Below are 13,863 nucleotides of genomic sequence, written 5' to 3'. Positions count from 1 at the left end.
AACACACACACACGCACACACCCACACACACGCACACAAACACACACAAACACACACACTGTCCTAACACGAGCTGTCCTCTGTCCACCAGCCCATCATGTTTGTGTCTGACCGCGCTCATGCCAACAAAGAGATTGAGCATGAAGGCATCCGAGGAGAGGCCAAAAAGAAGAAACCCAAGGTACTACACTTAAACAAACTATTGCCCGGAGGCCAAATGCAGCCCTTTTTTGTTGGCGATACAGATCTAAAATGTGTGCTCTAAGACTTTTTAAAGGTGTTCTGACTCTGTCAAACTTGTCTGTAAATGCATCTATCTAAAAGTCTCACCGTACTGACCACCTGTCTTTACCCCTCCACTACAAATATGTTTCTATATGTGGCCCTCTGTGAAACAAAGTTTGGACACTGCCTATTTGTAACTACATGAACGGTGTAATAGTTTTGTCACGATACTAAAACTTCAAACTCTATATGAAATAAACTCGATACTCTTTTTAGTTGTCTACACTTTTTAGTTATCTACTTTTGAGTATCAATACCTGCTCAAATAATACTAGCTTTAGTATCGATAGATGTCTGATTTTCGATACTGCTGACAGCTCTACAACCCGGGTAATTCTCAAGTGAGTTGTGAATGAAAATTGTTCCTCATGTGGGAAAATTTACAGAACAAGTCATGACATCTGGAATCATGTAGAGGTCATGTAGAGGTCATGGAAAGATCATGGAGAGGTCAGGGGTATCCAGACAGTGGACTGACCGCACGTTTAGTGTTGGGGTTGATGCTATGATGGTACTTGTCAGTGCCATAGTGGATCTGAAATATCACTTTAATTTAATTGTGTTAATTACTATGGCAACAGTCCTAATTTCACATTTCACATTTCACATCTAAAAGCCATGAATACATAGATAGTTAGAAAAATCTGCAGCAATGTGTTCATTCTCAGTGTTTTATTTATCCAAATATGTGTCCACTGTTGAAAAATAAAATACAATTTTAATTGATTTTAAATTTTTTTTAATGTTGTATTTAAAGAGGGTGTATTAAGCAGCATGTTTTTTTTTTTATTATTATTTCTTCTTTTAGCTGTAAGATTCTGTTCAGTCCAAGTGAAATACCCCCTTTTTAACCACAGATGTAGTTAATATGATGAAGTGAGGTTCAGGAGCAGGACCAGGCCTCAGCCGCCCTCTCCTCTCACCAGCGAACCACAACTCACCTCCACCACGCCTTGAATTTCCCAGAAGCCTATATGTAGCAGCCTTTCCCATTATCCCCCCCGTTTGTCTCTGCAAACTTGACCCCACCCTCCCATCCCCTATTTTGTCTTTCAGTTATAAGACCCCTACAAGGGGGGGGGGGAGCCCCCCACCAGCCATCTCTGCCCCGCTCCGTACATTATCAATAAAATTCTTCGCACTATGTCGTTGTTGGCGTGGTCCTAGCTAGTGAATGTGATGTTAGATATGTTCTGAGGGGTTTTACATGTCCTAAATAAATTTATTTGACAGTGGTGCTGTTTTTGTCACATTTTTTGCCATAGATCTCCATGGATTTTTTTCTCTTTAATGCTAAATGCTTCCTCTCATGACCAGTCGGTTACTGTGACAGGAGTGTTTAACTTTGCTTCAGCTGAGACTCTGAGACATGGACAATCAAGTACAAAAATTATATTATTTAAAATACAAACAAACTGATGACCAATACAGTCGCTGCAGTAATAGGTCATTGTGTGGGTCCTACTAACTTCAGCCACTTGATATTAACCTCTTTTCATGTATCAATTGTACAGCGCAAACTTCTGGAACCCGAGGAGGAGACGGAGGAGGAGAAGCATTTCCGAGCCATTTACCAGCAGATATCTGGAGACGTGAGTGCACACCATGGTCGTGACAACAGTATTAAAAAACAACAGTATAATTAAGACTTGATCTCTGCTCCACCAGGACATGCAGGTGTGCGCCAATGAGCTCAAGACCATCATGAAGAACGTGCTCTCCAAACGTGAGTTCCACCAGCAGATGGGAAAGGAGGCTGGCTGGAAAGAACCTAGCAGCCAGGCTAGAACACTGTGTAGATTGTTAAGATCAGAGTCTGGACTCCACTTCCTCCCTCATACCTCAGCCCCAACTCAGACAGTGCCGCCCAGTTATGATTCTGAAAATGTGTGGGTTTGGAACATAGACTGTAGGGGTGTAACGGTACACAAAAATCACAGTTCAGTATGTACCTCAGTTTTGAGGTCCCGTTTTGGTTCATTTTCAGTACAGTTTGGGAACAAAATGCAAAACTATTTGTGCTTTTTATTAAACCAACAATTTCTTTTAACATTATACAAGTGGGAAAATAAAATAAATGCAAAGAGCTGCTTGGTAATACTAATAAGTAAAAAAAAAAAAAAAAAAAAAAAAGCTCAAATAAGCAACAAATGTATGAAATATTATAAAAAATTTATTCCTTGTAAACAGTAAACAAAACTTTTCAAAAAGTAAAGCGCAGCATGAAGTTTTACTCTTCATATTTGTGACCAGAAAAAAACAAACAACCTGTTCACATTGTGCAGATCTGCTGCAGTTACAACGTTCCCAGCGTCTGAAAATACCCTTTCACTGGGGTCAGAGGTCGTGAGTATGGGAGTGTGTGTGTGTGTGTGTGGGGTGTGTGGGGTGTGTGGGGTGCCATGCTGGCAGAAGGAGAAAGTGAGGACAACAGTGTAGTGTAGTTTTGTGAGGATTCACGTGTTTCGGAGGGACGTAGTCAAGGTGGGGGGCAAATGGTGTTAAGGCAGCTGCCCTAACTATAAAGCACTGTGGGAAACACTGCCCCAATCACGGACGTGTTCCCTCGTGAATATGAAAGAGCCAAGTCTTCCATGTAGCTGTGCATGTAGGGGTAGAATGTAAACACACACAAATTGTGCAAACTCACTCGTGCACAGCCCTGCACCAAACCACATGTCCAGTATCAAAATGGCTCGGCACGAATACATGAATAATAGTCTGTATATGCATATATAGCTGCCGGGTTCCAAATAGGACATGAGCATGGGCGCGTTTCGGCTCCATCGACTCTGGTTCCAATTCATTTAATACAGAAAAACAGTCCCACTTCTGTCTCATCCCTCTTTGCTCTCTGCTGTTGTCAGGCCCATCATTTTGGTCTTAAAATGTGCATATTTCATTTCACAATTTTCTCCATAAATCATTAATAACAGAGAGATGAGGCGTCTTCTTTCCCAGAGGTAGCTCCTACTAGAGTTAACAACAGATTTGATTGACAATGTTGCTAAGCTCCCTCCTCATGCTAAACCTTCAACAGCCTCGGACAGATTGTCTCTTTGGTTGCTTTGATCACCGTTGAAATTCAAATATGGAATTGAGCTCCAAACTCAAGCTATAATTGCAAGCCTCAAATTCATTTGACTGGAGCCAAACTCTGTGGGTAACGTCACTCACTTCTTTATACAGTCTGTTGTCTAGAAACATATCCTAATTCTCTGATTTCCAACATTTGAGAGCATCTGTGATTGGATGTAAGGATGTTGTTTGTAGCACAGTCCAGTTCCACAGTTCTGGACATTGGAGGGTTTGGCTGCTCAGGCAACTTATGAAGACAATGCTGTTTCTTACTCTTGTGATATTTGTTATCTTTAATACTCATAAGTTGACATTTATTTTGATTCAGATGGAGGGTGTGTGCCTCTGATTGGCTAATTCATCAGTCAGTCACATCCTTCAGACTGTGAACTCTGAACAGACCCTTGGTCCTGTGCTCGCTCTACTGTTGATCTGTTTTCTGTTGTATGTCCACAGACAGTGAGATCCAGTCAGAGGGCTTCAGTCTGGAGACATGTCGCAGCATGATCGCTCTCATGGACGTATCCTTCCACAGGCCAAAGAGAAGAGAAAAGCAGGCTCTCTGCTTAGAGGGGAACAGTGGGTTGTGGAGAACATGCAGTGTTCCTCAAGTAGCTTCTAATAGTGATTCTCAAACTGTGGTTCTTGTTCCTCTGGTGATGCTTGGCTGGTTCATTTTCCATTTGCCTGAAATGTTCACCAGTATGGCATTAAACATAATGCTTAAGCTTGTCTCCATGGACTACTGCTTTGCCTGATCTATGTATTAAACTGATATATCTCCATGGACAAAAGGTGACGATGTCACCAGTTAACAGGTCAGATCTGTGGAGAGATGACCCCACTCACAGTACTGTATGTTTTGTTCAGTAAATACCCACAATAAATGGTTCAATGTTGTTGTATGTTCAATGCCATACTCAAGCAGGTCATCAGAAAAGTTCTGTATGGCACACTCCAGTTTGTCACTGGAGAAGGAGAGGCACATGAGCTGTAGTTTCCCTGACAGCGTCACCCTCAGACGGATGGTACGGGGAAACTCAACCTGCAGGAGTTCAAACATCTGTGGAAGAAAATCAAGCAGTGGCAGGTGAAGCCTGACAGGGCCTTTCTGTTTCTCTCTGCATGTTCAAATGAAGTTTTTGGATATTTGCAAAAGTGCAAATATCAAGAGCAAATATCAGCTGTACATGTGTCTGTATCTAGTGTTCACATTCTTGTGATTATAGGTCATCTTTAAGAAGTACGACAAAAACAAGTCATCAAGTATCAGCAGTTTTGAGATGAGGAACGCTGTTAATGAAGCAGGTGAGACATGACCACACACGTCTCTATTTAAACCAGTCAATAAAAGTTCTATATAATGTCTGTGTAACAGCTCCTTTAAAGAAGACACATAGCCTACCTTTTTCAGATAAACTGAAATAACTAAACAGCATTTGAAGTAAGTGAAATCATTATCACAGGTTAGAAAGGCCTAAGGTTGTCTTGAAAAAGCAACAACTTAAAACTCAACTCAAAATATTCTCACTAAATGCTTCACACAGTCTTACCATATACAGTATGACAGACATAGATATGTCATCAGATATAATTCTATAACTATTACCTAACAACCATCATGTTTACAGGGGTCAAATCAACAAGGATTTGATGAATTTGTGCTTGTGCTTCAACTGCCCTTTCATTTTTCATGAAACTGAAATATTGATCACAGGTATTCCACCAAACCAAGTCAGGATTAGACAAACATGAAAACGTGACCTATCTACTTTAAATCCTGCCAAGCCTACTGTCCCCTTCTCACACTCCCCTGTTGTACACTGTAGTATACAGTTGGATACTGTAGTATACTGTTATGTACTGTTTTATACTGTTGTATTCCATTGTATACTATTGTATACAGTTGTATACTATTGTATACAGTTGTATACTGTGTACTACTAGTATTGTATGTGTACAGGGTTCCACCTGAACAACCAGCTGTACAACATCATCGCGCTGCGCTACGCCGATGAGCAGCTCCTCATTGACTTCGACAGCTACATCTGCTGCTTCGTGCGCCTAGAGGGCATGTTCAGTGAGTGCCAGAGAGGGAGGTGGGGGGTGGGGGGGGCTGTTGTCATGACGATAACAACATGTGTCAATGTTCCACTCAGGAGCTTTTCAGGCATTTGACAAAGACGGAGATGGGCTCATCAAACTGAATGTGCTCGAGGTAAGATGTGCTTTTTATTCATATTTCACTCGGGGAATTTAAGTACTAATCTGGAATTGTACATTTGTTGTGGTGGCACCTCTAGCTAAGTGGTAATTCCATTCATTTAACTGAAGAATTTCAGAAAGGTTTTGCAGCTACAATCTGATAAAAAAAAGAAGTGTTACGTTGTGTAAATGTGACCAACAAGTTTATGTGACCAATCAGACAACAGTGATTCTCCAGGAGACTTTAAAACAGCTTTATAATCTCCATAGAACTAACAAGATCAACAGCCCCACAGTGACAATGGCCATGTCCTCAGCAACTTCCTGAATAAATGAATAAAGAAAGAACACATTTTATTGGAATGTGGTTATGTATATCAGTTGAATGCTGTAGGAGCATTTGAAGGCCATAATGTTTAATTCAGGAGGGCCAAATGCTAAAATTTAAAACTGGGACTAAGTCGTGGGCCAAACTAAATATTTATTGAAAAATTTCAACAACATCTGCATGTTTTCTCTTCTTTTGAGATATGTAATGCTAAACCTTATTAAAATAAATAATGTCTCTATAGTCTATCTGTAGCCGGCGGTCAGATCTAATACAAGTTGATATGATCTTGCAGGCCAAATAGAATTATATTGTGGGCCAAATTTGGCCCCTGGGCCTGAGTTTGACATGTCTGGTTTAATTTGTATTTAATGATATTTAATGTCCATTGGTGTCTTTATGTGTGTTTTATCCAAACTAAGCTGACCTGTGCTGTTCCTCTGTAGTGGCTCCAGCTGACCATGTACTCCTGATGGGACTCCTCCTGGACCATCACTCTGTGTGGTCATGACTTCATCTGGACGAAACTTCACCTTTGCTCCTCTAAACCTCTGAATGATCTGTCTCCAAATGTATTCTTCTCCTGCTTCTACTTCTCAAACATAAGCTGTCTAGAATACTCAGTTAAGACATTCTAAACTAGAGATTTGCCTACTTTAAAAAAAAAAAAAAAAAAAATCTGATAATTTGCAGTGAGGTCATTAGTTTCCACAGAGCTGATTAGCCCTGAGCAAACTTTCAAACTTTGAATAGGTGGTGGGTTGAGCTCTACATGTTAATCTGCAGACGGTTCAAAGGTGATTTAGTGCTACGCTCAAAGCAGCTCTGTGCTTAAACACATGTAGTCAATGTTTATCTCTCCTCCTATTGGTCAGCCTGAGTGAGTGACAGGTGGAGTTAGCCATTTTTTTTCTGAGAGTTCACACTCTGAATGGTTTTACTTTTCAAGAGCAATACTAGGCTAGAAGTATAGATATGAAATGTGTATGAACCAGTAGTTAAAGGTGTTAAGATGAACTGTTTTTTAATTATGGTTTTAAAATAAGACATGCAAACGCTGCTAGAAGATGTATTTTAATTGCTGTACAACTGTACACAAAAATGGGAAAAAAACAATGAAAACAAATCATGTGTATTTGCACACGTTCTATACCTGACCCATTTAGTGTGAGACTGTAATATACAGGGGAGCACTGATGCCACTTTACAAAACCAGTATTTCATTTTGAGTACTTATCATTTGTACAAAGGGATTTTGGAGTATAGTCCTCTTACTTTACCATGGCCACACTTTATAGTGGTATCGACACACACTGATCGGTATCGGTGCATCCCTGGTAAAGTATGCTGTTGAAATGTTGGTGACAACAAACAAAGAATAACATTCAGCAAAGAGTAACATTGTTTTGAAAGTTGTAAACTGTTGAATGAACAAATGATTAATAAGCCTAGAGTCTGGAACAAGGCACAGCAGACTATCCTGATGTGAAGGAACGTCACAGTTCACTGTCCGTCTCCACGTGGCTTTTCATATGGGCCGGAAGCCCCTAAAACACAACACAAAGGCTTATTTACAAGAGGCAGATGACATTCAGATCCAAAAAGCCATTTGCAGATACTTTATGCAGTGTTCCCATTTCATATTTGAAAATATACTGGTAGTCTGTATTCAATCTATTTAGTATAAGACAGTGTAATTTAGTGCAACTTTCCAAAGCCACTACTTCAAAGTTATTTTTACTGTTACAGTGGGAAGTAGGGATGGGCATTCGATGAAATTTTCTTAATCGATCATCGGAAGAATTAACGATCGATTATTGATTACTCATTAATGTTTTTATATTAAAATTATCATAATTATGCATAAATAAATTCAACTTTATGACATATAAACTGTAACCACTCTAGAGCCACATCAGCCCGTTTGAGATTATAATGTGTTTAATGCAGATATGCGCAATTCTCACAGAAACGAAACTTAAAACTGCATCGCTAATTTGCATAAACTAAGTGAAGATAAAAATACAGCTCTTATGTGCTGATGGGGTCAACTTCTGTCAGATTAAAAAACATGCCTCAGTGGAATACAGGTTAGTGTGACCATATTTGCGTTTGTCAAAACCAGGACACCGTACGGGGGGAGGGGGGTGGGGACTCGTCATCGACATTACGCGACTCTCACCTGGCAAAACTTTTTCCCTCTGGACACCGAAACATATGTGCTGCTTTGTACACTGTGCACATTAACGTATTCTTAATGATCAATTATCGATTAATTGACTAATCGTGCCCATCCCTAGTGGGAAGTCTAATTAATTTCATAGGATAGCAGGTATCACTTTCTCTGAGCCTTTATGTAAATCAGGTAAAACATTCTTGTACATTAGTAAACAAAGGGACAAGTGTAGTTGTCTGTGTGAAGTACCTGTCTCACTGCGCTCTGTGAGGAGAAGAAGGCAGAGCAGTCCCTCCACCTGCACTTGAATGTCTGCAGGTTGGGGCTGCTGTGGTCACTCACTAAATGGTCAACGAGATGCTCCGCCACACCAAAGATCAGGCCACAGTTCTGCCACTAGAGGGAGACAGACAGGTCAGGTTAACATGCTTTGTGGGAACTTTAGTCATTTCCATGTGACCAACAATATGTTTAACCTAAAGTCTTAACCTAAATCAATCTGAACTTGTCATTGATTTATATATTTATATACAGATTTCTCTATATTTAAATTTAGTTCCCAGAATGCCAACACAAATCTTTGGGTGGGTGAAGCTCAAAAGGCCCTGCAATAACATTTTTATATTTACCTCAAACAAGACATATTGTGCTATTGTCTATAATAGATCAAATCTAACACATCTATGACTAAAACAACTAAAGCTGATTTCGGGGTTGGAAAATTGCAGTGCCCAATGGAATATTAGGAGCTGATTCACAGCCTGTCCTTTATATCGCTGTAAAAGTCATCACAACAAAGCCCCGCGAGCTGTGGGTCCCTCCTATGTACAGCTGCACATCACACTAGAGCAGACCATTTTTAAAATTGTACCAAAATGACTGTGATGCTCCTAAGCCTTACGTATCACCGATTGCAAAAATAAAACTGGGGGTAGATCAGGGCAATGATATATTGAATAAAGATTATTCAAACATGCATGAATCACATCAAACACCTGTCTTGACTGTGAGACAAAATAAAGACTTTACTAAACCAGATTTAAGATGATGAAGTCATTACCCAACAGCGGAAGTTGACAGTGAGGTTAAGTCTGGTGGCGTGGACAGAGCCGTCGTAGCAGCCGGCGTACATCTGAAAGGAGAGGGGGAGTGGTTAGAACATATTCAGACTCTGAAGTGAGACCACATGTAATAAAAGCACACACTCACCACGCTCTTGTGAACGGCCATACACATCACCATGTCACTGTGGCCCCCGTACACTTGCAGTCGGTCATGAGACTTCAGACAGGACAATAAGTGTTCAGTGTTTAAACTACACAACTACACACAAATCTAACTAGGGCCATTTATTTTATTGTTTCATTCACAAGACAACTTTAAACATTGTGGCTTGTCAAAGCCTGATCTCGTCAGATCTCAGAGGCTAAGCAGGTTTAGGCCTGGTTTGTACTTGGGTGGGGAACCACTGGGAACACCAGGTGCCACAATGGGGAGCCAATGACAGAAATTGTTGTTGTGTCCTTAGGCAAGGCAGTTCAATCACATAGTGTAGTATGAGAGTGGTGTGTGTGTTGGTGGTGGTCGGAGGGGCTGCTGGCACAGATTGGCAGTCTCACTTCTGTCCCAGGACAGTTGTGGCTACAATAGTATCTTACCACAACTGAGTGTGGAAAGAATGAAGGATGCACTGTAAAGCGTCTTTGGGTGTCTTGAAAGGTGCTGTATAAAAAATAAAGTCTGAAGAATGCTGTGCAGAAATGGTCTCTGTATTTTTGTTGAGAACAATTGTGAGTTCTAAGCGTTTTCACACCAGTCTGGTCCACTTTCATGCCGGCAAACGAACCAAAATTGGTCTGATTGACGTGCCTCTGTTTCCCGTTAAAACAGCGATGCCTCCAATTAGTTAATTAGTTAATACCGCGGGCCGTCCTCATCTCAAGTGTCATCATGAACTCATAAAACGGTAACATGTAGAACTTTGTACGCACCTCACCGCACATCAGCTTGGAGCAAAAGCTCTGAGTTTGGGTAACAGCAACAGCCAACAGCGCTAAAGAGGAGCACTCACCACAGTCAATCAGGACGGGGCTGGGGTCCGGTCCTTGGTCTTGTGCCGTCCTCTTCGTGCGTTGGTCAGATGGTCCAGAGGCTCCGTCCTCCATGTGCTGATTCTAGACAGTGGCGATTAAGGCCAGTGCTTGATTGACTGGGTCTGAGTTCTCTGGACTACAGGTCCAGGTGGGCTGCTCTGGTCCTCTGTGCTCAAGAACCGCGGCTGGTTTCGAGGTGGTGCAGAGCATCCGAACAGAAGTGTGAGGTCTCGGTCGGCTTGATTTAGTGCGAGTCTGACTGATGGTTTCACATCAACAAAAACGAACTGAACTAAGAGCTTTTGGTTCGTTTGGTGCGCACCAACTACTGTCTGTGTGAAAGCTCCCTACAAAAGAATCCCATTGCCTACTTCCTGTATTTTTGTCTTTTTCTTTACAGTTTTTTTCACAAATTGCCCCTTAAGGGTACACTATGTAATATTTCTAGTGGAGAGTCTGCCACTTGCTTTTTCTAACTTTGTACCTGTAGTTCGTAGACTCGCACCAGTTTGTCCAGGCAGGCGGTGACCATGACATTTCCGAGGATCACGATGGAGGTGACGGCGTGTCCGTGGCCTTTGTAGATCCTCATCAGCTCCCCTGTCTGAGCACAAACACCAATAGGGCAAGACACGTGACTGGAGCCACACTCTAATCCGCCTCAGGGATGAATGTTGACACAATGTGTCACCATATGTGATCCATGTGTTCAAGCTCCTGATTTTCATCAAAAAATGTGAGCGTGACTAACTAAAAAACTGTCAGCTAGACTGTCCCCCTAATGTTATTTGAGAGGGCCTTGTTTAACAGCACAAATCAGCTCACCTGTTGTAGTTCTAAGTCACTTCCTTATTGTTTAAACAAAGCTCTGATTGAAGTCTAAATCTGGGGTGTCAAACTCAAATTCACAGAGGCCAACATCAACTGGGACCAAGTCGTGGGCCAAACTAAATATTTATTGAAAAATTGCAACAACATCTGCATGTTTTCTCTTCTTTGGAGATATGTAATGTTAAACCTTTTCTTATTAAAATAAATGTTTAATAATATTTTTGCTGATGCATTGAATCCAGAACAAGCATAATATATAATAATAACATTTTAAATGAATAATGTCTCTAGTCAATTTGTAGCCAGTGGACCAGCTCTAAACATATTTGATATGATCTGGTGGGCCAAATTAATCCGTGTATCATTCGTTCATTCGTTTTTCAATATAAAACCAAAAATAAGAAAGCGAAAAAAACAACAGTTTTCTTCGTTATTTGTTTCCAAAACCAAAATGAAAAAACGGATAATGATTCGTTTTTTCAGTTTTCGATTTTGTGTTTAAATGAAGAATGGAAAAAACGGCTAACGGCCGTTTCCCGTTTACGTGACTTCCGTGACTGCGATGCCGAACTTTTGCACCGGGTATGGACTAAACTAGGACTGATCCAGGTCCGAGACCAGACCGGAACTAGAGCGGGACCAGAGCGGGACCAGAGCGGGACCGGGGCAGACTCCAAGCTTTGACTCTGAGCCTCCGCGGGGTCCGAGCCTCCGGTCTGGTCTCGGTCTTGTCTCCGTCTTGTTTCTGTCTCAGGCCCCCAGACCCGAGTTTGAAATGTCTGGTTTAAATTAAAAACAGAGCGGTCTTGTCTCTGTCTCAGGCCCCCAGACCCGAGTTTGAAATGTCTGGTTTAAATTAAAAACAGAGCTTCAGACATAGCAGTGCTTATAGTTAGCCTCACACACCCAGGGAACAGTGATGACAGCCTAATGTATACTTATTCTTACAGTATTCTGTAGTATTTATGAGCTGTATTAAACCACAAGGGCAGTCATACTCACGTGTATGTTGTGTGCATGGACAGAGGCGTCACTCGAGCTACTGAACACCAGCTCATTCACCACCTACAGGCAACAGGATTTACTGCTCGATTTCAAACATACATAAATCATCATTAAATTAGCACAATTCAGCTATACTGTATTTTAAAATAAACTGTATGAAAGATTTTGACTTTAAAATTCATAAACATGATCTATCTGTGTCCCCACAAAAAGGAAAAGTAGCTTTTACTGATAACAATTGTAATGCTGATTTATTCTGAATTACAAAAACATGTAACCATGATGAGAACATGTTGTTTATGTTCTAATTTGTTGTTTTAGTTCCAGATGATTATCCAATCAAAATGCATAATAAGCCTCACATGAGTCTCATTTGGTTTGCGAGTTTCAGTACTTAAATCCAGCTGGTTTAAACCTCTCTCTGATCTGAACCCTCACTTAAAGAACTCGCTGTGAATGGACATGAATCAATCATGAATCACTGTTAGTGCAGCCTCTGCAGCTCTGTGAGGCATGGCCTGTCCATATACGTGTAACTTTTCTGATGCCGCCTACTTGTGTCCATGGAGATGTCATTGCTTTGCCTGGAATGTTCTACAGTCTGGCACTAAACTTAGTCATCTTGCTTTTATCCAATTACAAACATGTTTTATTTCTTGAAAAACATTCCAGGTAGAGCATATCTCCATGGAGACAAGCTGGCTGTGGACTCTCCAACCAAAAAGTTACATAGTGTTGTTTTAATTGTTGTTGTGAATAATTCAGTTTAGCATAAAAGAAAATGTTACTAAAACTGTATAAAAATAAAAAAAAATTGTAAAAATGTAGCGTATGTGTAATTTATACTTTTGCGCAGAGCAAGTACATATTTGGCAGCAGTAGTAATTGTAATACCTGTACAGAGTGCATTTTGAACAGTTTCCTTTTGCCTGAGTGCAGCAGTTGTCCAGAGTTGTGTCCAGCACTGACCTTGAGGCAGAGCACAGTCTTGGAGTGGCCCTGGAGCGTGCGCAGGAGTAGGCCGCTCTTGGCGTCCCTCACACTTATGGTGCTGTCATAAGAGCCCACCAGCAGCACCTTGCGGGCCCCTTCCTGAGCAGAGGACAGGCAGCTAATCCCCCGGGGCCCGTGGCACTCAAACACATCCAGCTCCTTCAGGCTCTGCACAGACATAAGGACAGTGACAGGGCATCTGGTACAACTAGAGACTAGTGTCAAGTGTTATGTAAGCAGCTGGTAAAAGTGCAGAGCTTCTGGGTTGGGGTCCTAGTGAGGAGTATTAGGAATTAAAGCCAATACAATGTACTTAAAATAATTTTCCAGGACATTTCCAGAACAATTATGTAAACATGGTGTCTACAAACAAATTATTATAAAAACTGTATACAAAATGGCGTAAAGATGTGTTCTTACTTGAAGTCCATAATTACAGTGAATTAATCACACACCAAAGCAAACACACTACAAAAATATTTTCATGTGAAATTCAAATTTAGACAGAAAACACACGTGAACCCAATCATATGTAACTGAGTACTGGTGAATCTAGTGTTGGACTAACAACACAGAGCATTTCCTGGATTTTTTTTTTAGGAGGTTTTAAAAACCTGACTGCTCTAATAGGTGGCAGTAAAAGTCTACTCAGTTTATATCCAGTGATGCAGCAAAGCAAAGTGTGAAGACATTTTCAATGACAAAATAGACATCCAGGACATGTGTTTTTCTTTTCTAATTTTCTATGTGTTTTCCCTTTTTGGAAAACAGGGCAATTATTTTCAAAATTTCCAGGATGTGTAGGAGCCCTGATAAAACAGTATTCTGATATAAGTGTGTATGAGAGTCATCTGTGTACGAAGCAGATG

The 13,863-nt window shown here is 40.9% G+C and overlaps 3 protein-coding genes across 7 annotated transcripts in view; 1 reads left to right on the top strand and 2 right to left on the bottom strand.

Moving 5' to 3' along the window:
• capn3b (calpain 3b) overlaps positions 1–7,053 on the top strand; it is a 21,373-nt gene extending 14,320 nt beyond the window's left edge. For all 3 annotated transcript variants that reach the window (XM_055149763.1, XM_055149762.1, XM_055149764.1), the window contains 9 exons: positions 92–181; positions 1,800–1,877; positions 1,954–2,011; positions 3,820–3,884; positions 4,385–4,453; positions 4,593–4,671; positions 5,327–5,443; positions 5,523–5,581; positions 6,343–7,053. In XM_055149763.1, the coding sequence (XP_055005738.1) occupies positions 92–181; positions 1,800–1,877; positions 1,954–2,011; positions 3,820–3,884; positions 4,385–4,453; positions 4,593–4,671; positions 5,327–5,443; positions 5,523–5,581; positions 6,343–6,369 (642 nt within the window). In that variant the 3' untranslated portion in view covers positions 6,370–7,053. The remainder of the gene's footprint in view (positions 1–91; positions 182–1,799; positions 1,878–1,953; positions 2,012–3,819; positions 3,885–4,384; positions 4,454–4,592; positions 4,672–5,326; positions 5,444–5,522; positions 5,582–6,342) is intronic.
• LOC110173922 (zinc finger protein 106-like) lies at positions 6,958–13,037 on the bottom strand. Its single transcript, XM_055149765.1, has 7 exons — positions 12,971–13,037; positions 11,999–12,061; positions 10,650–10,765; positions 9,282–9,353; positions 9,133–9,204; positions 8,322–8,468; positions 6,958–7,443 (listed from the first exon to the last, which is right to left on the bottom strand). Exons 3-7 carry the CDS (start codon positions 10,755–10,757, stop codon positions 7,393–7,395), a joined length of 450 nt encoding a protein of 149 aa, XP_055005740.1. The 5' UTR covers positions 10,758–10,765; positions 11,999–12,061; positions 12,971–13,037; the 3' UTR covers positions 6,958–7,392.
• The window catches only part of LOC110173911 (uncharacterized), a 22,154-nt gene continuing 21,312 nt past the window's right edge, over positions 13,022–13,863 (bottom strand). For all 3 annotated transcript variants that reach the window (XM_055149760.1, XM_020939930.2, XM_055149761.1), the window contains one exon: positions 13,022–13,162. The gene's annotated coding sequence lies outside the window, so the exon portion shown is untranslated. The remainder of the gene's footprint in view (positions 13,163–13,863) is intronic.

Source organism: Boleophthalmus pectinirostris, unplaced genomic scaffold (genome assembly GCF_026225935.1).
Source record: "Boleophthalmus pectinirostris isolate CB_2022bp ecotype Guang Dong unplaced genomic scaffold, ASM2622593v1 HiC_scaffold_13, whole genome shotgun sequence".
NCBI lineage: Eukaryota > Metazoa > Chordata > Actinopteri > Gobiiformes > Gobiidae > Boleophthalmus > Boleophthalmus pectinirostris.
This window is presented reverse-complemented; position numbering and strand designations above follow the sequence as displayed.

Coding starts and splice junctions, on each gene's coding strand:
- LOC110173922 (XM_055149765.1), bottom strand. CDS start 10,757: ATGAGGATCTACAAAGGCCACGGACACGCCGTCACCTCCATCGTGATC. Junction 9,354..10,649: donor TGCGAGTCTACGAACTACAG/GTACAAAGTTAG, acceptor TCCTGTCTGAAG/TCTCATGACCGACTGCAAGT. Junction 8,469..9,132: donor CTGTCAACTTCCGCTGTTGG/GTAATGACTTCA, acceptor GTCTCCCTCTAG/TGGCAGAACTGTGGCCTGAT.